This window comes from Podarcis vaucheri (assembly GCF_965113315.1).
Source record: "Podarcis vaucheri genome assembly, chromosome: 3".
NCBI classification, from domain to species: Eukaryota; Metazoa; Chordata; class Lepidosauria; order Squamata; family Lacertidae; genus Podarcis; species Podarcis vaucheri.
Genome location: NC_138761.1, coordinates 32,553,610 through 32,578,829, shown reverse-complemented (window position 1 = coordinate 32,578,829; position 25,220 = coordinate 32,553,610). Strand labels below are relative to the sequence as shown.

At 42.9% G+C, this 25,220-nt stretch overlaps 1 protein-coding gene across 1 annotated transcript; it reads right to left on the bottom strand.

The window, feature by feature from the left end:
* Positions 1 to 849: 849 nt before the first annotated feature.
* FBXO28 (F-box protein 28) lies at positions 850 to 25,220 on the bottom strand. Its single transcript, XM_082217849.1, has 5 exons — positions 24,978 to 25,220; positions 10,141 to 10,250; positions 7,219 to 7,357; positions 6,185 to 6,380; positions 850 to 3,103 (listed from the first exon to the last, which is right to left on the bottom strand). The coding sequence occupies exons 1-5, from the start codon at positions 25,203 to 25,205 to the stop codon at positions 2,709 to 2,711; spliced, it is 1,068 nt and encodes a 355-aa protein (XP_082073975.1). The 5' UTR covers positions 25,206 to 25,220; the 3' UTR covers positions 850 to 2,708.

Here is a 25,220-nt window from a genome sequence, read left to right as displayed (position 1 = left end):
TGACTCCTCAATTTATGCAGAGAGAATTGTACTCTAGAAATTTGAATGCTTTTTCCAGCTTCCATTTCCTGAATACTTTCAATCATTCCCTGAAGAGATAGGCGTTATTGCAAAACAGCTGTAAAATTTGTGAGTAGAGATTGTACAGATGCTTTCTAAACCTGGGGCAGGTATTAACTTCAGTTAGCAAAACAGTTTTCCAAACTATTGAGGACAGCAGAATTTAACAGAGCAGCTTTTGCTTTTCTACGCCTGTATAAACAAACCTGACCAGGAAATACAGTTGCTCTGCAGAATACTTCTATGGTTACCCAAGAGTAATATGTTTCTGGAGGAAATGGGACGTTTCTGACATGATGGTCTTTCAGTAGTATCTGTAAAGACGACCAATGTGGGTCAAGCAAATGACAGAAGTTCCTTCCCATGCCATAATCATGGGAATGAACCACTTTCACAATTGTGATTCTTTCTTGAAGATGTTTGTGTAGGATTCAGCCACAAGAAAGTGGTAGCTTATGAATAGGGTGTTACTCTGAAAATACCTGGTTGAGGGCCTAGCATGTAGATAGGCAGACTGCAATGTTTATGCTATAATGTCAGTATACTGTGCTATATGTGGTTCTACACAGACAGATGCAGAGAATCCTATTTATCCTGCTTCTCAGGCATTGCAAACCAAGGATACTGGATTCAATACTGAAAGAAATTAAATGCACCGCACAGTAATTGCTGAGAAGACTACCATTTGTGTTCCCACTCTGGAATGCATCCGCAGTAGTTATTTCTAATGATCAATCATGCTGATGTTGTACAACAGAGCTCCTCAAAAATAAGAAACTTTCAAGTGAATGTTTTAAAATTCATATATTATCCTTGAGACAGTTGAATATATGCCCACTGCTAAGACACAAGAGTCTGCTCCCATTTAAAAGGGGGGACGGGGACACAAACAGTAAAAAGGCCTTAAGATAGCAAAAACAATATAATTAAAAAATCAAAACTCCAAACTCTTGACATCAAATTGTAATATATTGTTTTATGGGGGGGGGGGGAATCTACTCCAAATTATGAATTAATGGACTTTGATTAACATTTAAGAAAAAGCCCAGAACAGTCTTTAGGAAAGCTTTGTGTTTTATCTTTAACTTGACAAATGAAAATGAATAAGCAGCTTCCATTTTAAACCAAGGTACTTCAGTGAAATGTCTAAGTTATGAGTGGCCTTTTGAACGACCACTCAAATTCAATTTTCTATTCTCGTTTCAAATTCATTCTTGTGAAAATATGTCCATTCGGCAACAGCAGATTAAGAGAAAAATGTAACAGTCGAGCAACAGTGACATCGTTTGGTAACAGCAAATTAAAAACCATGAACAGCAATACTTGTTGGATGCTTAAAAAAAAAAACATAACCGGGGAGAAATTCACTGTACATTACAACTTTGAGGCTGTTAAAGTGACAAATCCAGACTGTACAGTGCAAGACATGTGTTTCCAGTTAAAAATTCAAAATGGAAGGAGTGCAAAAGAAATTAAAGCTTTTTTTGTCTGAAATCAATTTACTTTTTATGATAAGGAACACAGTATTAGACAGTTATTTCAATGTAACAGTAAGGTCTTTCTCTCAACATAAACTTTTTAGAATTTGAACCATGCCTTAGGAAGCCTGTGTAATACAAAGAACAAATCGTTTTTATCCAATGTTTAATAGTCTTTGAACCGCTGAATCAGCATCAGTAGTGTATAATCAGAAACTCACAGGCTAAAGGAATCAACCTTTAGATAAAAGAGTACCTGCTATCTATAGGCAAGCAGAAGCAGCAAAATAGCCTGGCTTATATACTCTTGACAAAAGTAAGATAAAATGACCTCGCAAGAAAAGAAACAGCTGTGCTGAAAGCAAATGCAAAGTCATGGCTAAGGAACCAAGAAATTGCGGTACAAAAGGTGACAGAGGCCAACGATTTAATTGCAACTCCAGGCAAATGCTTTACCAAGCTGACTAAGCAATGCATGCGTCTCTCCATGCAAAGATAAAAATATGGCTCCAAATGCTTAGGAGGAGGGTATGCATTTGTGAAATCTAAACTGAAGTCCCTTGCCTGTTAAGTTTTACAAAAATATATATAGCCAATACTGTAAGCTTCAGAAGTCATATTTACTTGTTATGTTGACTCCCACATTTATAAGCTACTTTTCAGACATTCTAAACCTGGTCACTTGCAACAAAAAAGTCAGCCTCCCCCCGCCAAAAAAAAACCCCAACCCCACGAGATTTTCAAAAAGTGGTTCTTTCAAGTGAAGAGAACATCTGCTGTTTATCCCCTTTTAATCTTCTAGCCAATTAAGCCTGGGTTTATCTGGTATACTCATTTACAGGGACAGATGCATAAATATAAGTTTCACTTTAATAGTCATCTGCACAGAAAAGGAAAATTAACTTTTCAGAACGTGATAGAGCAGGTCTGGTTAGTACAAATCAATGGCAAGTTATAATGATTCTGTGCCGTAGGCCCACTCAAACAGAAGCAGGGCAGGTTTAGGAAGAAACATCTCAGCAATGAGAGAAAGTTGTTCAAGTCTATGGTGTTCTGAAGAACCAGCAGCCTAAATGACACCATGCTCTGAATAGCGGTATCCAGACCAGACAACCTGCTTGGGCTACTATAAAGCAGTACATCCTCCTGGAGGTGTCATTTATTCCAAAGTTATTTATTATTTCGAAGGCGTTTAGACTTCCTAAGCGCACCTATTGATTCGACAGCCTTCTTCCTTTTCCTAGGAGTCTCCTCGCTTGGTGCTGACCCTGAGGAATTGCCCACTGCGCTTTCCATAACCTCTCGCAGTTTACGTTCGAGCTCAGCCAATCGGGCATTCTGCTCACCTATGATCTGGGTTTGCTCAAGCAGTTTCTGATCTTGATCTTGCAGCTGCTTCTGTTGCTCTTGCACTTTGGTGCGAAGCTCCGATATTTCGCGCCTGAGCACAGTCACAGCTGCACCGTTGGTTTTCACTTGCTGCTGGAGTTTGGTGACCTCCTGCCTCGAGGGGTTTTGTTTGGAGAAGAGTTGCATTGTCGTTAAGGCTGCAGAAGGACCTGGAACTGCAGGAAGAGAAAATTTACATTTCCCCCGTCTCATTTCAGATACAGTGGTGCCTCGCAAGACGTAAAGAATCCGTTCTGTGATTCTCTTCCTCTAGCGGTTTTTTCGTCTTGCAAAGCAAGCCCATTGACGGATTAGAGGATTAGCGCTATTAGCGGCTTTTAGCGGCTTACCTGCTGATCGGATCAGCTGATAAGCGGCTTAGAAAAAGGGGGGGAAGGGGGGAAAAACCAGCAGGAACTCGCAAGACACTGTTGTCTTGCGAAGCAAGCCCATAGGAAATTCGTTTTGCGAAGCACCTCCAAAATGGAAAACTCTTTCGTCTAGCGAGTTTTCCGTCTTGCGAGGCATTCGTCTTGCAGGGCACCACTGTATTGACTTGCACTCAGTCTTATGTCTTCAAAACAGAGCATCAAGGTTTGCAAAGTGAATGTGAACAAGCAAATCTATAACTATTCCCCAGCATAGAAACAAAATTTAATGCATGTGCAAGACTTGAGCATATTCACAGATTTTTACATTCCTGCTTAACAGGTAAAGAGGAAAGTGCTGTTTAGAGACACTCCTACTCTGGGTTGCAGCAAGCAGAATAGGTTGCCCTTCAAGTGAGCACACCCCTTAAATATTGTTTCAACGTTATGTTACCAACTGTATACAGTGGTACCTCGGGTTAAATACTTAATTCATTCCGGAGGTCCGTTCTTAACCTGAAACTGTTCTTATCCTGAAGCACAACTTTAGCTAATGGGGCCTCCCGCTGCTGCCGCCGTGCCGCTGGAGCATGATTTCTGTTCTCATCCTGAAGCAAAGTTCTTAACCCAAGGTACTATTTCTGGGTTAGCAGAGTCTGTAACCTGAAATGTATGTAACCCGAGGTACCACTGTATTCTGCCCTTAAATATTACTCCAGGTATGTTGGAGGCCTTTTACATTTTAGCCCAACTATTTCAGGAGCTCCTCGTGGTAAACAAAAAAGCCGTGTTAACAGATGTTGGTTGCATGGGTCTCTCTTATGAAATCAGCATTCATGGGAAACAGTCACTTCAGTAATCAGGACCCACATATCAGCCCCCAGCAATATGGTTGTTATGTCATTGAATGTTACCCAAGCCTTGAAGTAACTGTTTCCAGTAAAGTACATGAATAACATTCTAAAGAACTAACCTCATGCTTCCAGACCTCCCTATAAGCAAAGTAAAATTTAGTGCTGGAAAGTGAGATACGGCTGCTGCCCTCTAAAGGTTGACTTTAAGTATAAAGAGTGAATTATTTGGGCAAAAAGTAAACACTGCTTTGTTTTAGGATTCAAGTTTGGTTTTACTGGCCAAAGTTGTATACAAAATAGAAGACTGTAGGAAGCATATCGTATATAGAACAGAAGGAAGGAAGGATATAGAGGAAGCAAAGCCAAGTTGATTTATATTCAGTATCTATTTTGATAGCTAAAAATCTCTTGGCATTTTACGTGAAAAAATATGTGTGATTTGGTTATTAAAAGGGGACTTTGAACAGGTACAGAGTGAGTGAGGCTATCCTAAGACTTTAAAGAATTTTAACAGCTCTAGTTTGGTAAGAATCGTGGGGGTTAAAAAAAAAGTTTGTTATTAATTTACACTACTGTACATTTTTCTATTTTAATTATTGATGTATTGTTAGAAGAGTTCTATATTATCAGTTATTCTGTTTGTATTATGTTCTGTTGCTACTATATACTGGGGAAAGCTATTGTATTGCATATTCAGTGCTTTTTATAGAAAAAAAAGTGCTGGTACTCAACCATGAAGTTGTTACAGTAAGTGCCACACTTTTAATGGGGGAGGGAGGTGCACCAGTACTGCATACTCTTGAGCACCCCCAGAAAAAACACTGTGTATATTAATTTTACATTTTTCAGTAATTACGATTCTATTATCAACCCCAAATCCAAACCTAAAGAGGATGAGAGCTAAAGGCCTCTATTGCAAAGCTGGAATTCCAGATAATAAAGTAGCAAAAAACAGAGCTTGACAAGACATTACACTGCACTCGAGTTTTTGCTTTAAGGAAAAAAATTAGCACACAAGAAATAATTACCGGTACCACCTACTGCCTACTCATACAATCACACCAGGACAGGATTCTGTGGCTTCTAGAAAGTAATTTAATTTCCCACTGTAGTATCAACCTATCATTAAGGGAGAGCAGGAAAGCTGTGCTCCACCCACCAAATCAAAAAGTGTAAATCAAAAAGTGTAAATTACCATCATAATTTAGGTCATGGTGCTGCTTTTCCTAATGCAGTGTTAAGGAAAAATTAGGCAACAATAATAAAAATAAACATAATATATCATCATCATCATTATCATCATCATAACCCATCCCATCTGGCTGGGTTGCCCCAGCCACTCTGGGCAGCTTCCAACACATATAAACACACTTACTGGGATGGAATGGGGATGAAGCATGATGGCAGTGAGGATACAGTGGTGCAGGCTCACTGGCAGAACCAATCTGGTGCTTCCAGCCGTGCATACAACAATATGAAGTTACTTTCAGTAGTACAAAAGACATGAATATAAGCAAGATAACCAAAGAATGAAGGTTCTTCCTTTTAGAAGCCATTGGATTGGATCCAAAGGACACCTCTGTTCACAGAAGGGCCTTCAATCCTGTGAAGAGTCCTAGGAACAGAGGTGGGCACAGTGGGGGGGGGGCAGATCTCCACCTTTGCTCCCTTGCAGCTGCTGCAAATCACTTCCCACCCTATTCCAAAGGAAGCAGAGCAGATTTGTGGGGAATATAGAGTTGGGGTGGGGAAAATTATCATCCTTCCCCCTTCCATGCACAGGAGCTGGAAGCACACTTTCCACTAGCAGAATGCTTCTCACTTTTTCTCTGGATCCTTCAAATAGTTTCTATTTTAAAACGTTATGTTCTGTTTTAATATAGTAATGGAACACACTTTTTTAATGATAACAAGGGAGCATAGGTGGAGATCTCCCCCCCACACACACACACTGCGCCCACTTCTGTCACAAGGAAGTGGAAGTACTATAGCTTCCCACTATCTGCATAATGTACTCAGAGAATACATGAGGTACCTGGAGCTGCCGCTATAAGCCGTCCTGATACATCTGATCCAGGCAATTTTCTTTTTAGAATTGGAACAATCTTCTCATCAAAATATTCCATTGCCATCGATGAAATGTCCCTTAACTCCTGAAGGACTTCATGGGCTCTCTGAGGAGCTTTGGTAGAGTTTACATACCTTAACACACGATAAATTTCATCAATTACCTAAAACAAATGAGAAAAGTTGAGACATGGCGACTGGCAAAAGCTAAGAGCAGCATATGGTGGTCTTGGGCCCTAAGGAAGTTAGATTGGCTTCAACCAGAGCCAGGGCCTTTTCAACTCTGGCTCCGGCCTGGTGGAACGCTCTGCCTCATGAGACCAGGGCCTTGCAGGATCTGATTTCTTTCCACAGGGCCTGTAAGACAGAGTTGTTCTGCCTGGCCTTTGGCTTGGAGCCAATTTGATTCCCTCCCTCCCTTTCTTTTTTCCTTTCCTTCTCCTTCTGCGATGAGGCTAAATTTTAATATTTTAATATTGTATTTTAATTTTGTTTTTAAGTTGTAATCATTCAACTTGTTTTTATTATTGCTTGTAAGCCGCTCTGAGCCCGGCCTTGGCTGGGGAGGACGGGGTATAAATAATAAATTATTATTATTATTATTATTATTATTATTATTATTATTATTATTATTATATCCTTTAATAATGTCTATTTTCTACAGTGACTTAAAATTATTTTAAAAGTAATTGAAAGGTACTTGCAATTATCTTGAGAACAACTTATGAGTCGTTTACCGTTTTATTCACAAGCAATGCAATTCACGTTTTAATCAATGTTTTATAAATGGTTTCAGCTAGTACATTTACATACCATATGATCAAAGCCCTAATAAGTTGTTAAGCCAATCTGTTATTAACAAAGGAACAGTATTTAGATAAGAACCATCTGAGATAAGCCTACAGAAGGTTCTGAACTTCCATCAGTGGCTCATCAAAACATAGTTTAGCCCTAATGACTTATTCCATCACACTTTAAATGCAGCCATCTTTTGGACTTTACCTTCCCAGGTATAAAGCAGCAGAGGTTAGAATCCACATACTTCATGAAGGTCATATTTAGCAGGGACAGCCTTGTTTCTACAGCAGCAAGAATGTCTGCATGGCGAGCTAGCGAGTGATTTCTCCGTTCCGATTCCCGTCTACAAAGACACATCCAAGACAGTGAGAAACACTGCAGAGATCTGCAGGACAGGTGTCTGGAAGTTCACAAGATTCTGACACCAAAAATGATGTGTGCTTTAAGAAGCCGTTCCATTTTTTTCCATTCTAGTTCAAAATAATAATGTTTATGACTCAATCTGCTTTTATATAGATCCAACAATTATCGTATTATTTTCCAAGTAATTTTCAGACACGGGTGAAACTAAAGAGCCTTGAGTTTCCTTGAAAAGTAGATGGATTACTTTAAAAATAATTACATGAGGAAAATGCATTGCTAGAACATCGCTCATAGCCCTCCTTTGCTCACCACCATTGCCACACTTGCATGAGTCCAAGAAGAATTCCAACAGCAGTTTGATATTTCACACTATAGCATAAGAACTGGATACAGGTGACATTGCTTATGCTACCAGTTCAGCACCTAATGCGAAGATACCAGAAGCTGTTGCTAATTTAATTGAACAGTAATATCCCTCTCTTTTTTCCACACACTCCCTCTGCTGCAAGGCCCATTTCCACCTGGACTAGTGGGCAGCCCCAGACTCCCAGGAGCTTCTTTTAACTCTTCAGGGTGAGTCTGGGCTCCGTCCCCTTTGCCATGTGGAAATGGACCTTGCAGCACTCACGGCAGCAGCAATGTCCCTCCAGCCTCCGATGTCAGACCTCTGTTATAGCCCAGGGATGGGTTAGGGCAGAGGTCAGGAAACGTTTTCAGCAGGGGGCCAGTCCACTGTCCCTCAGACCTTGTGGGGGGCCAGACTATATTTTTTTTGGGGGGGGGATGATGCAAGAGCACCATGAGCCCCGATGGCTGCTTACCTGTGTTTTGCAAGCTGCAGGGGCTGGCAGCGGCGGAGGGACAATGAGCGGCGCGTGAAAGTGCTCCGGAGAGGGGCTGCTTAAAATGGCTGCTCAAGCACTGCTGCTGCTGGCACCAACAAAGCCCAGCCCCCTTCCTCCTCTAGGCAGGGCGGAGACAAGCCATGAGGAGGGAGGGAGGAGGCGCCGCCAAGGGAGGGAATGTGCACGCTGGCGATCCACACAGCGATTCCCAGACCATCCGCAGGCCAGATCCAGAAGGCAATTGGGTCTGATCCGGCCCACAGGCCTTAGTTTGCCTACCCATGGGTTAGGGTTTGATTGTTTCTCTCTCTGAGCCAAATTTGGCAGTTGGGCGGGACATCGCCTGACATTATGAGACCCATTTTTGCCCACATGGCTTGAAATCAAAAGGCACAGGCAAGGGCACAGCCCACAAAGCGCTGACGGATCAGCTGATCTTGGGAAGCCCCATGCACAATGCTTTGAGAGTGCTGCCAATCAACTGATCAGTGAGTGCCTGCAAAGACATGTTCAACTCAGCCATGTTTTACAGTAATATGTGATGTCGCATGTAGGGCAGATGGATGTGGCTTGGCTAAAATAACCTTGCAGGTCAAAGGGGGAGGTTTGGCACACCTAATTAGGCCCACAGACTGGAGGTTCCCCACAGCGGTTCTAACTTTCTGATCCCAAATGGGACCCTCAAGGCAGCTTAAAGGTATAGGGGACACCTGACCATTAGGTCCAGTCGTGGCCGACTCTGGGGTTGCGGCACTCATCTCACTTTATTGGCCGAGGGAGCCGGCATACAGCTTCTGGGTCATGTGGCCAACATGACTACAAATGCACTAAAAATGCTAGATGCTGTATATGAAGATAATGTATTAGAATAAAGCACAGAGATAATACAGTAAAGAACTCAAAGTTGTTTACCAACCTGAGAGCCCTGCAAAACAAGAGATTTTAACCAGCTTTTTGAATGCTATGGGAGTTGAGCTGGAGTTTTCCTGGGGAGAGAGAGTACCATAGAAGGTGTTACCATTCAGGAAATGCTGAACTTGGGAGGTGATTTCCTTGACCTTAAATGGCTGTGGCTTCCATAGAAGGGCCTCAAGTTGTACATTTGAGAAGCTAGCGCTTCAACATTTCTCTGTAAGTGCCTCCGTTTAAAATCAGTTCTACCTCTGGCAGTGCTGAGAAGCCAAAAAACCAGCATACAGAATGATAACCTGCATTAAGTACTGTACATAAACCAGGATATAAAGCAATGTGGAAGGCACAGTCTTCTACACAGGGGCTTTCCAATTCCCATATGTAGCCCTGCTCTCTATTATTTTTAAAATTTACACACACACACACACCCTTCAGTGGCCAGTTGGTATATGAAAACAAAACTCACTATCCTATTCCAGTGTGTGCCATGCAATTTATAATCCCACTGACCTACAGCAGGGGTAAGCAACACGATGCCCGTGAGATGTTTTGACTACAACTCCCAAGCAGTCTTCGCCAGTACAGCCAAGGGTCAGGTAATTATATTTCAAAACATCTGGAGGGTCCCCAGGATGGTGAAAGATGACTTACAGTATTACTATAGGATATCACTGATAGCGCCTGTCTTCTCCAAAGGCAAGACAGGCAGTGACACTCAAGCAAAATGAGAGCCTAGGGCCAAGCAGAGGGGGAAAAGTCAACCCAAACAGAAAATCATTCAAGGTACAGATTGTTCTGCTGCAGTGCTAAGGTGCACAAACAGGACTGGTAGCTCATTCTTCATGCTATATGGAGAACCTTGACTACTGTCACAAATCCATCAGGCACAAGCAGGATACAGACTTTAAATATTTGTTTCACAACCGGTTGCAAAGCAGCTTTCCTTATATAATCTTCTTGCAAATACAGATTTTTTTTTACTTCTGATCTTGTGGTAAGCACATACCTTGGGAGCTGTGCTTTAACCTGTTTCTGGCACAAGTTGTGGTATCTTTCCACTTTCAGAAATCCCTGATTCAGCATTCTCTGGCAGACCAAGTCCATTCGCTTACAAACCTACATTGAAAATACAAAAACAAAACTCAAGGTGTCTTCTTTAGTAGTTAATAAGCTGTGAGCCCCTTTTATGATTAACCAGTTTGTCGTAAGTGCCACAAGGCTACACAGCACAATTTGAAATGGGGCCGCTTCCAAAGATTACAAAACCGTCACTTTGTCCTTTCCATGGTGTGGATGTTGATGTCTTAACAAAAAAATTCCATGCTTTCTGGTGCATGAATGAATTCTCAAGTGGCGTAACACTCTTCTTAAATGGATTCTTTAAAAATTATAACATTCACTTCAATTCCATTTATTATACAGTATGTTTATTCCACTCTTTCATCTGCCGAAGGAGCTCATAATCAAAAAGAAGCTGAGGCACATGCTCAGGTTTACAGACTAAAAGGTAAGTCACACAAAAGGAAAAGGTATGGAGGGGAAAGAGAATGGCAAAAGATCAAAAACAATGCCAGAACAAGGTAGAAAGTTTTAAAGGTGCAAGTAGCTGCTGCTGCTGCTGCAGTGAGTAGACTGTCTCGCCAGAGTGGTGCATGCTCTGGTTATCTCCCGCTTGGACTACTGCAACGTGCTATACGTGGGGCGACCTTTCAAGGTGACTTGGAAACTGCAATGAATCCAGAATGCAGCAGCTAGACTGGTGATTGGGAGTGGCTGCCGAGACCATACAACACCGGTCCGACACCGGCTCCCAGTATGTTTCCGAGCACAATTCAAAGTGTTGATGCTGACCTTTAAAGCCCTAAACAGCCTCGGTCCTGTATACCTGAAGGAGCGTCTCCACCCACATCGTTCAGCCCAGACACTGATGTCCAGCTCCGAGGGCCTTCTGGCGGTTCCCTCACTGCGAGAAGTGAGGTTACAGGGAACCAGGCAGAGGGCCTTCTCGGTAGTGGCGCCCGCCCTGTGGAACACCCTCCCATCAGATGCCAAGGAAATAAACTACTATCTGACTTTTAGAAGACATCTGAAGGCAGCCCTGCTTAGGGAAGTTTTTAATGTTTGAAGTTTTATTCTGTTTTTAGTCTTCTGTTGGGAGCCACCCAGAGTGGCTGGGGAAACCCAGCCAGATTGGTGGGGTATAATCAATCAATCAATCAATCAATCAATAATCAATCAATCAATCTGGCATTTCTATTCAGCTGGGGCACAGTGACATTCCCTCGCTGTTCTTGCCTGAACAGAGATGGCCAGGTACCTGGAAACCCAGCTGATGACAAAGGCCAGTGTCCCCTTTCACTTTATTCTGCACTCCCAAGACAACCATCAGTTGCAGCAGACACAGTTCTGGCTGGCAAGAAGGGAACAGGAAGGTATATTTTCTTTAGATATTCCTTCTTTGGTCAATGATAAGGGCCATGGAAGAGGGGGGGGGCAATCATCCTTGTTCCTTTGGCCATTGGCAAAGGACACAGTTGGCTTCCTCTCTGAACACTGGAGTTGCTTGCACAAAAACTATTTCTAAGCTTTCAGTGACACAAAGCTACTGAACAACACACCTACTGGGCATGAACCAGGTGGCAGCTGAAGATTTGTTTTCTTTTAGATTTTAAGAAGAATGCAGAGAAACTGGAGAAGTTTATGAAGAAAGCAGAGATGACTAAAGGTTTATAAACACCATACACATGAGGCAAGACTGAAGAAACAGGTTCTGTTTATCCCAAAGAAAAGCTGAAAATACACACCCGTACCAGAAAAATTCAGGAAAGATCTTGAGGAAGACAGGAGGGAAAAAAACAACCATCAAAGGAGAGAGACCAAAGTCATTTGGCTCTCCTCTCTCAGACATTTAAAACAAGGAGATTCTGTGAACCACTCTGAGATCTTTGGATTAAGGGCGATATATAAATTTAAAAAAATAAATATTATGAAGTCTAACACAGACTGACCTGGCCTTCCAAAGAGACACCAAGTAAGAGTTATAATCAGAAGATATATGTGTGTGTGTGTGTGTGTGCGCGTGTGTGCGCGTGCGTGCGCATGCAGTTTTGTAGCACAAATAATAAAATGCAGTAAAACCCAAAATATGTTCACAGTTGTGTTATCAAACAGGTTGCTGAAGGAAGTTATTTATTATTACTTATTACTGGCCAGGTAACTTCTATCTTTTAAAAAAGAAGAAGGTTCTGAAAGCTAACATGGAAAGAAATGAACTCCTGGGTTGTTTGGTTTAAAAGGCTGCTCTGCTCTGCACTCAATATACACTACAGAAAGGCTGTATTTTTTCCGCATTGTTAAATATATTTTCATCTACATTTCAGCAAAGGAAGAAACCTCTTTGTTTTTTACCTGAAACTAACAATATGTCCTTGAAAACAGTTACAGCATCTTTCCCTGAAAGTGATACTTGACCGCAAGAAGTTTATAACGTTATGTGCCACTGTAATGTATTCTACAAATCAGGGAAGTTTCTTAATTTATACTGTAAAGTCTCTGATCTTGGAACCTCCAGTTAAATTGTAGCATGCTGATCTAAGCTTTCCCCGACATAAAAGAGATTGAAAGTAGATTACAAGCCAAATGAACGACTTTGTGTACTAATGCTTTGCGTGTTGGAAAAACACTGGGTTCATACAGCACCTAGGTGCCTAGAAAACATACAGTTTGTGACATGTATAAATGTTTGGCATGTTCCCATCTCCCCTGGGCTAGCATCTCTAAAACAACTGTATTGGCTTCTACAAATGTGGTTTGACATCCATGAATCAGAAATAATTTCCAATGTTGCCGCAGCACAAAAGCCATAGCTGTAAACTTTTCCCTTTTCTTGCGAGGAATCCTATTCGGAATAAGAGAATTTCCCTTTAAAAAATTGAAACATTGTCAGCTATGACAAAAGCACACACAAAAGCAAAAGAGAGAAAAACCCAGCACTGCCCATGTCATAATTTAATGTGCATCTTCTCCACCCACTAACTTTAGAGTTCCTTGATACACACATTAGGCAATGATATGCGTACCCTGACACCTAGTGGCAAAGCAGAATACTACAACCTCAGTCAAAATCTACCTGGGAACATAGAAACAAAACCGGTTCTGTTCACTAATGCTATAATTCCACACATAAGCAATATGTGTAGGGATGGATAAAGGGGCAGCTAGACTTGCAGACTGACACCCACATATTCAGGGAGTTAAATCCTACACAACAAAGGATCTCCAAAAGGCTGTATCCCAACTCGAACGACAAAATGGTGGATGTGACTCATGTAAAAGGTAAAAAGGTAAAAGACCCCTGGATGGTTAAGTCCAGTCAAACTTGACTATGGGGTGCAACACTCATCTCACTTCAGGCCAAGGGAGCCAGCATTTGTCCGCAGACAGCTTTTCTGGGTCATGTGGCCAGCATGACTAAACCGCTTCTGATGCAACAGGACACTGTGACGAGTGCCAGAGTGCATGAAAACACCATTTACCTTCCCGCTGCACCGGTACCTAGTTACTTGGCTGAAGCTCAGACATGCAATTTTGGGTGTTTTGGCAGTGGGGAAGCAAGATTCATAGTTAGGATTCAAACTCACTCTTTAGTATGTTCAAGATCAAACTACTAAAACAAAAGGATATATTTTAACAGCATTTGTGGAAGTTACTTAATTTTTTCAGCCTAATATTATTACTGAGGAAAAAACCACACGTGGTCTGAAATTGGGGAATCCCTGAAAAGTGCCCCTACTAAAGCTACACAGAATATTTGGGCGCCATAGCATGTCTCCCAAAAGATGCCAGTTCAGAATGCTGCAATGGAGGTGCGAGGAGTCAAAGCCAATGTCAGAAACTATTAGGAAAGATACTGAATATAAAACAGCAAAAAACTTTAATGACACTTCTATGTGAAATATGATGCACCCATATTTGAAATACTATATGCAGCTGCATCACAGAAAAGGTATTCTAGAACTAGAAAAACTACACAGGGTCTACCAAAATAACCAGAATAATAGGATGTTCCCTATTAATTCCAGAACAGCAGAATATGTAATTTGTTAAGGCAGAAACAACCAATTCATTGCAGTATGAATTTTCGTAAGTTACACCCTACTTCATCAAACACGTGAAGTGGCCCACACACTTGATGAAATAGGCCTTTGACAATACCTTTCATTCAAAGAAAGCACTTCACCTTATGAACTTGCAGAGTTAAGCACCACAGAACGTTATGATGGCACCGGCAAAGGCGGCTTTTCAAGAAGGACTGAATCAATCAAGGATAGATACTGATTATAATAGCTTGAAAATGGAACCTAAATGGTAGTATGCTTCCAATTACCATTTGTTGAGATAGGCTTCCACAGAGTAATGGACCAACTGAATGCTGAAGGCAGAATGTCGAGTTAGGCAGATCTTTGATTAGACACGGAAGAATAATGCAGTTTAGAGAACAACTGTAGTTAAGTGGTATATAAATGGTTTCAATAGCCTTGGAATCTTTTTATACCATTATGCTACCCAATTCTCTTCCTCCATTTCTTACATTTAAGAAATCTTTTCACTTCCCCCTCCGCATTGACTCTTCCTCATTTACCTTCCTTCCCTTTGCTCCAAAGTTTCACTTGATTGCTTACTTAATTACTGCCTCTGCATTTATACAGCTGCTCTATAACAGGAGTTCTCTAAGTGCCTAACAAAACAAAACCAAACCAAACCACATGCACTTTAAAATGAAATATAGAATAAAGTTGCAACAAATTCCTTTACAAAAATCAAAACAATTAAAACATAACTTTATATGTCTAGTCTCTGATCAGATGGTAAGCCTACGAGGAGGGTCTGGTCAAGTTCACTGAAGATTTTTGCACAATATCTAATGGTTTTAGACGTTTAAATTACAGTAAAGCTAATTCCCCAAATCCAAGTCTATAGTTGTACAAGCACAGTATGGCACAGCTATCATTTTGAGAGAGGTTGAATCAAGTGATGTCAAATGTGCATCCAAAGTTTACCCCCACATCAAGTTTAAGACAAATCCCCTTCTTGTTCCACTGCCTTCCTATCGCCAGTCCCTGCTGCATGAATGACTAGTTTTGAGAGAACATATATGAAATTCTTATCTAATATCCAACTGACGCCACTATCTCAAAAAGGCTCAACTTGCTATGTTTGGAAATTTCAGAGTCAATAAACCTAAAAAGCAATCAAAGCTGTGAAAAAAGAGTGAGTGTTTTTCTTACTAGTGCCAGATAGAAGCACCCCCAAAAAATAGCTTTAGCCATGTTTTTATAAGGGGAGACTATAAGAGAAAATAAGCAAAGAAAACCAGTTTAAAAGAGAAGAAGATTGTGATCTCCCCCTCCACCCCAGAAAAAGCTCTCAAGAACAGAGCTGTCTTCTACTAAAGACAATGATCAATTTTCGCGCACGCTTTGAGGTGACACAAAAGTGGCTGGAAAAGGGGGCGGAAGAGGGTAGCACAGGCTTATGAGCTCTCCACCATCACGTGTGATGACTTGGAATGCAATCCCCGTGCAAATTGGGGGTTGCCTGTACTAAGTGTAAGTCAGAAGAACATCTAAGAACATAAGAGCCTGGCTGGGACAGGCCAATGGCCTAACTAGTCCCATCATCCTGTTCACATACTGACCCACTAAATACTGGTGGGAAACCAGCAAGCATGATTCACACATAAGTGCTCTCTCTCTTCCTGTGGTTTCCAGAAACCAGTATTCAGAAGCATTGCTGCCTCCGGGTGTGGTGGCAGAGCAAAGCCATCATGGCTAGTAGACAGAAGCCACACACTTTGATAGGTCTGTGCGAAGATGTGCCTGGACACTTGAGAAATTTTCTGGAATAGCCTCATGCACAAGAACAGAAAGCATGAATAACAACTGGCACACATAAGCACTGGTCAGTTGTGGCATTGGGAAAAGATTGTACTCTTCACTAGCTAGTATAAAGCAGAAAAAATAGCTGCCAGGAGATCCTATAACCTCAAGAAACAGAGAATTATGGACTATTCTTCTATTCTAATTTATTCTTCTATTCTAATCTGTTCTTCGTGGCAAACACTATTTCATGAATACCTGAATGCAGTCTCCTGGTAGCCCTGGATTCACTGCCGTACTCAGAATACCACCCTGGTATGTGGGCATCTCAAAGGCCACTCTAGCATTTGGTGCAATGTGGTTGTCTTTTGTCTGGAAGGTTTGGCTGTTCAAAGTACAGCAGTCAACTTCCTAAGATGGTTGAGACATGGAGATCTCTTTCAATAAGTACTTATTCCACTACCTGCAATTCTTTTTGTCTTTTGAAGTCCATTCAATTGGCTTGTTTTGTGCCATGAGGCCCTTACTTTCACCATCCAAGTATATAATCCCTATGCTCCATGGACCTCCACCTCTGAACACTTTTAACAGGCACAAAAGAAGCTAAACTAGACTGTTGGCTCAGTGACAAGCTCTCAGGAACCGTACAGCAAACCAGTGAGCAACTTGGCTAGCTACACGTGCAACTTCAATAGTGTCTATGCAGGTGCTCCCTTCCTTTTGAGTGCCATTGGTTATGAGCAACTGCTAACCACCCCAGACAACTGGAGTTCTGCCAGCCACCAAATCCTGGCTTGCTTTGAAGCCATTAAGGTTTGCACATAATGGGAATCTACAATTATCTACAGCTTTCTGGTTTGTTTCCCCGTTTGTGTACAGGTGCAGGAAGCTCATCCACACTGCATTTTAAACTAGTTGGGTCTCTCATATCTTTGTCAGGATATAGTTAGTATGTTACACTGCAGGAGCAGGAGGTGGAGAATCTAAATTACATGCCGAGGTGATGAATTCCACAAACCTGTATAAATTACACAAGTCTGTATGATCTCTTATATTTTGCAGAATTGTTTATTCTGCTTCCGCTAGTCACTTGAGGCAAATGGTGGAAAGAAGCTTTGCAAGGCATTGAAGACTCAGCACCCAACTCCCGAGAATCACCTCCAATGATCCTTTTGGCTTCTGCTGCTTAGCCAAGATTTATCTACACTTTCAAATGCATCTTTGCAACCATAAGCAACAAAAACTGGCCTTGGGGAGATTCTCTTTTTTTAAAAGAATCCTTAGGTTAGAATGTTAGGTAAGCTAGATTCTAGAGCTTTCCTGCAATTCTACGCAAGTGCTGAGTAACTCACAGCCTTGACGTTTCTTTAAAAATGTAAGAAGATCCCTGCGGGAGCTGGTTTCAGTGCCTCCTGCAGTGGTATTTACGGTATATCTTTCTGAAGGGCTTCAGAGATGCAGCCCCTGCCCCCATGCATTCCTTCAGATCAGGATACTTCACTGTGTTGGGAAGTATAGTAATTATAAATATCTGAAAATCAGTAACAAGAAGCATAGTCAAGTTGATGCCATCTGGATGCTATCAAACAGAAGTGTTTTGAGCATGTACACTGAAATAATGTATTAATCCCTGTTACTCTAAACTTGCATGCTTGTATTTATAGTTATTTATTTAATGGATTTATACTCTGCTCTTTGAAAAAGGACTCCACAGAGCAGCGTACAATATTTCAAAGTACAAATCCATAACACAAAAATGTTTTTTAAGAAACAGCAACAATAAACATCAGTATAAAATAACAATAGCTTATGCAAAACCCAGTTAACTACCCTCATTTATATTCCCAATCAGACACAGATACCAAGTCATTCAGTGCTTCAAAGCACTTTGAATTTGGCCTGGAAACTCACTGATAATCATTGCAACTGACACAATATTTGGATAACACCTCCAGATTTTTGGCCCCTGCCAAGAACCAGGCAATCACATTCTGTACTAGTTCAAAGTTTCTAGACTTTCTTCAAAGGTGCATTACAGTAGCCCAGTCTTAATGAGACAAGTGCATGGAGAACTAATATGAGATCTGACTTTCATCTTGTCTGGATCAAGCTACAGCTTGTTCTTTCTCATCCATTCTTCGACAGTCTCCAAGCACCAGCTTAAAAATACCTCGGCATGCCTGGGGTGAGCGGATAGAGTGAAGAGTCAGCTGCATATTGATCAGCACAGGATGTAAACACGGTGCCAAACAGTGTCAAATTCATGATCGCCTCTGCTTCCATTATCCTGGTTGAAGCTACTGGTACTGAACAGAATATGGTGTCTGGAATCACCCACCCATTATCCAGTTTCTCTCCTTTGCTCTTCCAGAGCAGTCCTGGGGTTCACAAATGAATAATAACCTAGTACCCAGTGTGCGTACCAGAACATTGAACGCCTTCAAAAGGGATGTGCCATGGAGGTTGTTGCTCCAATCCCACAAATTGAAAGCACCTTGTGCACTATGGATGTCAGCACACCACTATAAAGTGAAAGAACACAACAGGGCAATTAAACAAGGCATCTTAAACACATACAAATACTCCAATATTTTCAAGGTGCATTTTTATATAAGATAAAGGGGTGGCTGGGATCAGAAGTTTAGTAATTTTCCGTTCTGTTTCTTTGTACTCATCACCTGTTTCATAAGCCTATTGTTGCACATGTTAATATTAAGGTTAAAATCAGAACAAGGAAAACACATAAGAACTACTGCTCATGTTCTACCATGTATTCATCTGTCTGTTGAGAAGCTGCCTGAAATTGGTCGTAGAACACTTTCCCAATAACTGGATATTTGCTTGTTTAGTTGCTTAATTTTTTCTGCTTAACTTGCTCTGTCAGTAATTCCTCACATCTGCATATGTTTCAGAATCACCAGATGGAGAATTGTTACATGATAGGAGGATTATCTTAACTGTGATAGAAGATGGGAGCCCAGAATGATTATCTCCATTCAATCTTTGTAACGAAGAGCCTGGTCTGAACTCTTTGGGCTAAACACTGCTGAGTGGGTAGCGTCATGGCCAACAGCAAAATCAAGTTGCATATAGGGCAGTACAGTGGTGCCCCGCAAGACGAAAAACTCGCTAGACAAAAGGGTTTTTCGTTTTTTGAACTGCTTCGCAAGACGAATTTTCCTATGGGCTTGCTTCACAAGACAAAACGTCTTGCAAGTTTGTTTCCTTTTTCGTAAAACCGTTAATACCCAGGGTGCATTGCTTGAAGAGGTGCAGTTGCGACTTGACTTCGAAGAGCAACTCATAGCACGCGGTGTGGTAGCCTTTTTTGAGGTTTTTGAAGACTTTGGTGATTTTTGAAGCTTTTGCAAAACTTCTTTTGCAGCCATTCGGTAAGTTAAACTTTTAAAACTTTTTTGGGGTTTTTTGGATTTTGGGTTGGGGTGTTTGGAATTCAAGGACTTGGTGTTGGGGAGGGGTTTGCAAGAATCTGGAAGCTTGTGTGGTTTTTTTCTGCATTTTTATGATTTTTTGTGACCATTGGGCCACTCTGCTTTTTTTAAAAAAAAAAAATTCTGGGTTTGAATTTCTGTGTGGTGGGTGGCTGGGTGCTTTTGAATTTTTTGGATGTGAAGCACTGATTTTTTGGGGGGGGGGTGCGAAGGTAGGAGCTGTGCTGCCATGGGACCCAAGAAGACTGCTGCTGCAGAGGCCGACGAGGGGAAGAAGGTGAAGGTTACGCTGGAAATGAAGAAGGAGATCATCCGGAAGCACGACGGTGGAATGCGTGTGACAGACCTCGCCAGGGAGTACGGGAGGAATCCATTGACCATCGGGACCATCCTGAAGATGAGGGAGAAGATCCTTGTGACTGATGCAGCCAAGGGAGTCACCAAGATCGTGAAGAACCGCCCAGCTGTTCTGGAGGAGGTGGAGAAGCTGCTGCTCATCTGGTTAGAAGAGAAGCAGCATGCAGGGGACACAGTGACTGAGGCCGTCATTTGTGAGAAGGCCAAGGCCTTGCACGCAGACCTCGTCTGGGAACAGCCAGGAACCTCAGGCGAGCCAGAAGTCTTCATGGCAAGCAGAGGCTAGTTTGACCGGTTCAAGACAAGATCTGGAATCCACAGCGTGGTCAGGCATGGAGAGGCTGCCAGTTCTGATGTTTCTGTGGCTGAAGACTTTGCAGCGGAGTTCCTGGAGGTTGTGAAGATGGAGGGCTACATTCCACAGCAGGTCTTCAACTGCAACGAGACCGGGCTGTTTTGGAAGAGGATGCCCAAAAGGACTTTCATTCACACAGGAGGAGGCCAAGTTGCCTGGCCACAAGCCCATGAAGGACCGTCTGACCCTGCTCTTCTGTGCCAACGCAAGCGGCGACCTGAAGATCAAGCCCCTGCTGGTGTACCACTCGGAGAACCCACGGGCCTTCAAGAAACACAAGGTCAACAAGGAGCGGCTGAGTGTCATGTGGCGATCCAACAGTAAGGCTTGGGTCACACGTGTGCTGTTTGTGGACTGGGTCAATCGTGCTTTTGGCCCTGCTGTCAAACAGTACCTGCTGGACAACGACCTGCCGCTGAAGGCTTTGCTTCTGATGGACAATGCTCCTGCTCATCCTAAAGGCCTTGAGGAGGACTTGTTGGAGGAGTTCAGCTTCATCAGTATCATGTTCCTACCGCCTAACACCACGCCACTGCTCCAGCCGATGGATCAGCAGGTCATCGCCAATTTCAAAAAAACTCTACACCAAGGAGCTTTTCAGGTGATGCTTCGAGGTGACTGATTGCACCACCATCACCCTGCGGGAATTCTGGAAGGACCACTTCGACATTATCACCTGCTTGAGGATGATCACCACGGCCTGGAACGGGATCAGCCAGAGAAATTTGAATTGCGCTTGGCGCAGCCTGTGGCCGGACTGTGTGGCACCAAGTGACTCTGATGCACCAGAGTCAACAGTGGTGCAGGACATTGTTGCCTTGGGGAGGACCATGGGCCTGGAGGCCACAGAGGAGGACATCAGCGAGCTGGTGGAGGAGCACGACCACGAGCTGACCACCCATGAGCTGGTCGAACTGCAGGCAGAGGCTGCGCAGGAGCAGGCCTCGCTGGAAGAGGAGGAAGCAACTGAGGAACGGCTGTCCTCCAAAGAACTGAGGGACATTTGCCTGAAGTGGAAGGATGTGCAGGCTTTTGCACAGCGGCACCACCCTGACAAGCACGTGGCACATGACCAAGCGAACACTTTTGATACGAGGGTCATGTCGCCTTTCAGGGAGGTGCTGAAAAGGCAGATGAAGCAGCAAACCATGGACAGGTTCTTCAGCAAGAAACAAAGAGTGGAAGAGGAACCTTCTTCGAGTTGTCCCACAGAGTCTTAGAAAATGTACAGTACACTTTGTTGATTTTTAAATGTTTTTCTGTCATGTTTAGAAACTTAATTTATTATTCCTTCAGTTTTTGAAATGCTCTTTACAGTATGTGTGACTTTACAGAGCACTTAATAAACTCTTGTTGTACCAAATTTGGCTTTGTTTGGACTTTTTTTGACCATAGGAACGCATTAATTGAATTTCAATGCATTCCTATGGGATTTCGTGCTTCGCAAGACGAAAAATTCGCTAGACGAAAAAACTCACGGAACAAATTAATTTCGTCTTGCGAGGCACCACTGTAGGGTTTTGTGCTACATGAGCCCAAGGCACCTAGAACAAAACCTAAGACTGTCCTTCCATCTGTCTCACTTCTGAGCAGGGCAGCTTAAGTTATTCTCATACATATCCTTCAAATAATCAATTCCCCCTTGCACTGGAGGGACACTGTGCTTCAAAAACACTCATATAAATATAAGCACGTCACTAAGCACAACTGTTTTTGCCGCTTCTATTAGACAGAGAGGAGTAAACTGCACAAGGCGCTCCTAAGCTGCACTATGGGAACACGGCATAGGGCCATCTCTGCTCCAACAAACAAATGGGACAAGTACAGTGCCTTGGTTCGCAAATGGCTTAGTTGTCAAAGAAATCAGCTCCCAAATGCCGCAAACCCGGAAGTGTTCTGGTTTGTGAATGTTTTTTGAAAGCCAAACATCTGACGCAACTTCTGCTTGAGTGTAGGAAGCTCCTGCAGCCAATTGGAAGCCGTGCCTTGCTTTTTGAACGGTTTTGGGAATCGAAAGGAGTCCCAAAAAGGATAAAGTTTGAGAACCAAGGTAGCACTGTACTGGAAAAGGAAACAAGTTGGGCAACTGTAGGATACTGAACCTTTTAGGCAGCTTGTACAGGTTTATCAGATTTGCATTATGTACCATGAATATGATCAACTGTATATGATTAATTCCACTCTTCAAGCCACTGAAGCAAAGAAGGAATCTTACTTGGATCTTTCCCGTCAATTGCTATGCACTGTGAAGCGGATAGAATGTTTGGCTGCTTAGCTACATCAGTTTGATGCCTACGTAAACACATCAGCTGAGAAAAGAGAGGGTTTGGTGTTTGCTTCACAATAGCAACTAGAAATCCACTGTTACTTTCTTATAAAGCTTTAATATTTAACCCAAGCTAGTTTTTCATAGCACAGTGATGAAGTGGCCAACGCAACTGTCCTTTGTAGTAGCCAGTGCTTTTTTCTAAAAAAATGTTTGGGGGATACTCTAATTTCCCTATTCATATTGAAATACTGCCCCTCAATGAGGCCAAACTTAGATTCATAAAACGTTTAGGGGTATGTGTACCCCCAGAAAAAAGCACTGGTAGCAGCTTCTGTTTAGCAAGGAATCTCAGCTACACCAATTCTAAGAATATTTAAGATAAATTAAGAATGCCATTCTAAACTCACTTACCTGTGAGTACAGTCCGATGAACAGAATGAGACTAGCTTCTGAGCACTTATGTATAAAACTGGGCTGTATGTTAGATGGCAACCACCCTCCAAGATCAGAGGAATATGAGGCAAAAGCAATAATGCACATTTCCCCTTCTAATTCAATTCTAACCTAGTCATAGGCAAACACGGCCCTCCAGATGTTTTGGGACTACAATTCCCATCATTTCTGACCACTGGTCCTGTTAGCTAGGGATCATGGGAGTTGTAGTCCCAAAACAGCTGGAAGGCCAATTTTGCCTATGCCTGTTCTAACCAAAGATGTTTGTCATGGTATTACACACATCTATCTAATTTTTTCCCCCAAAGGGCTGTAATGCTGTTTGATGAAGAGGTAACAGAAAATGAAAACTGAAAGGTGGAAAAACCTGTCAAAGCTTTACAAGTTAGTCAATTTGCTTACTGCCTTGACCATAGGTTGCACATACCAACAAGAGAAATAAAGCAAACAAAATTCTGTTCATTGTCATATTTATTTTCAAAAAGTGTCAAATATCTCAGGCATCAGGAATCAAAATAAGCTCTCCTTTAAGCAGTCAATGACACTGTTCATCACAAAAAGCTGTGTTGTAATCCAATGCATATCTACCCTGAAGTAGTAGGCACTCCCAAGGTTGAGTGCCTTAGACTGCAATCCTATGCAATTGCACATTACCTGAGGGAAAGCTGAACTGATGAATATCCGATTTACTTCCAAGTAAATACACAAAGGATTGTACTGCTGTGGAGAAAAAGCCATACTCTTGCAGAGAAACCTACAGAGACGGCATTCACAGGCACATACGTGGGTATCCATTAAAATTAAAAATTAACATTGGACACTGGTGTAGACTGTATCAAAACATGGACCTGATCTCAAAAAGCATCAATTTAGAGGTATTTTTTTCAATAATGTTTTAAGATTTTTTTATGGAGAAAGTCTGACAATAGTAAAGCTTTCATTCCACAGCTAGGAACTAGCTTAGGGAGAATATAAGCCTTAGATTATTAAACATCTGCTTTATGATACTGAAATTCTAAAGCTACTGAATGCATCCAAACTGTGCCTTTATCAGAACAGAACTAAAACAGATGCAGTAGATACTCTTCTTATTTCACAAATTCCCTCCCTCCCATGTGACTATTGCCACATGGATTTTCTGCGTTTAGATGAACTCGAGATCTTCTGAGAATGGCTCCTAGCAGTATACACTTGCCCCCAACTCTATGGAATTACAACGAGCTACATTAAATAATTACCAAAAGAAAGAAAAGCATTCCATTCACTAGAAAGCACTATAGAAATGATACACAGGCCTAAAGCACAGATTATGTACCGCAGTCTCTTTGCATGGTAGAGGAAATTAACTCTACACGATCAACCTCATCGGAAGAGTCCCATCGCCCATGCTATATAAAGAGATGGTCTGCAATGGAAACGCTGTCAAGGGGGAAAAAGTCAAAATACAAGGAAGCGGGGTGGGTAAGGGGGGTGAATGTTGAATATGAACAGGGTTCTAATGAGATACAATGAGGATCCGATTTACAGAGACCTTCACTCCCCCCCCCCAGCGTCGTACCACCGATTCCCAATCTTTCCCGAAAAAGGCGCAGCAGGCGAATAGAGCTCTGCCGCAAAGGGGCTGCAACCTGCGGCCATCATCCTTGGCCCTCCCCCGTTAAACCTCTGGCTGGATCCCTTTCCCTCCCTCCCTCCCTCCCCCCCCCCAAAAAATAGCGGGCGATTTCTTCAAGGTGGGCAGGAGGGGCGGGGAGAGAGGATTTCCAAAGGAAAGGGAATCCAGAGGTCATCCAGTGCGACCACGCCGGTCTCTCCCAAATCAAGTAGGAAAAGGGATAAGCCGGGGAAGGAGGCGTGGAGTTGGGATCCCCGAACCGAATCAAAAAACCAAGTGGAAACGCTTGCCAATCCGGAGGGGAGGGGTGGGGTGGGGGGAAAACGGCAAAGCGAACGGATGCGAAGTGTCGCGCCCCCAAATCCCCCCCACCCAGCCAAGGCAGGGGACCGAGGCGTCGCTTCTTCCTTCCTCCCCACCCCCGGCCCCGCGCCTCCCTCTCCCCCCACGACGCGGCCCCTCACCAGGCGGAGCTGGCTGGTCTCGTCGTAGGACAGGAAGCCCAGGATGCCCTCGATGGCCACGATGGGCAGCCCCACCAGCGTGTTGCTCTGCGGGAGCTGCTCGAGGGGCTGCGCTTCCCCGCCGCCGCCGCGGGGCTGGGGCAGAGGCGGCGGCGAGAGCCGCGCCGAGTCCATGGCGCCTCCTTCCCCCTCCGACAGGAGCCGCTCGGCCGCCGCCACCACCGCCATCTTGGGGCCTATTCC

What these genes read in the sequence shown, in the direction of transcription:
- FBXO28 (XM_082217849.1), bottom strand. Translation starts at nt 25,205, where the DNA reads ATGGCGGTGGTGGCGGCGGCCGAGCGGCTCCTGTCGGAGGGGGAAGGA. An exon ending in AGACCAGCCAGCTCCGCCTG is followed by an intron (nt 10,251 to 24,977) that starts GTGAGGGGCCGC and finishes TTTTCAATGTAG; the next exon opens with GTTTGTAAGCGAATGGACTT. An exon ending in GCTGCTTTATACCTGGGAAG is followed by an intron (nt 6,381 to 7,218) that starts GTAAAGTCCAAA and finishes CATTTGTTTTAG; the next exon opens with GTAATTGATGAAATTTATCG.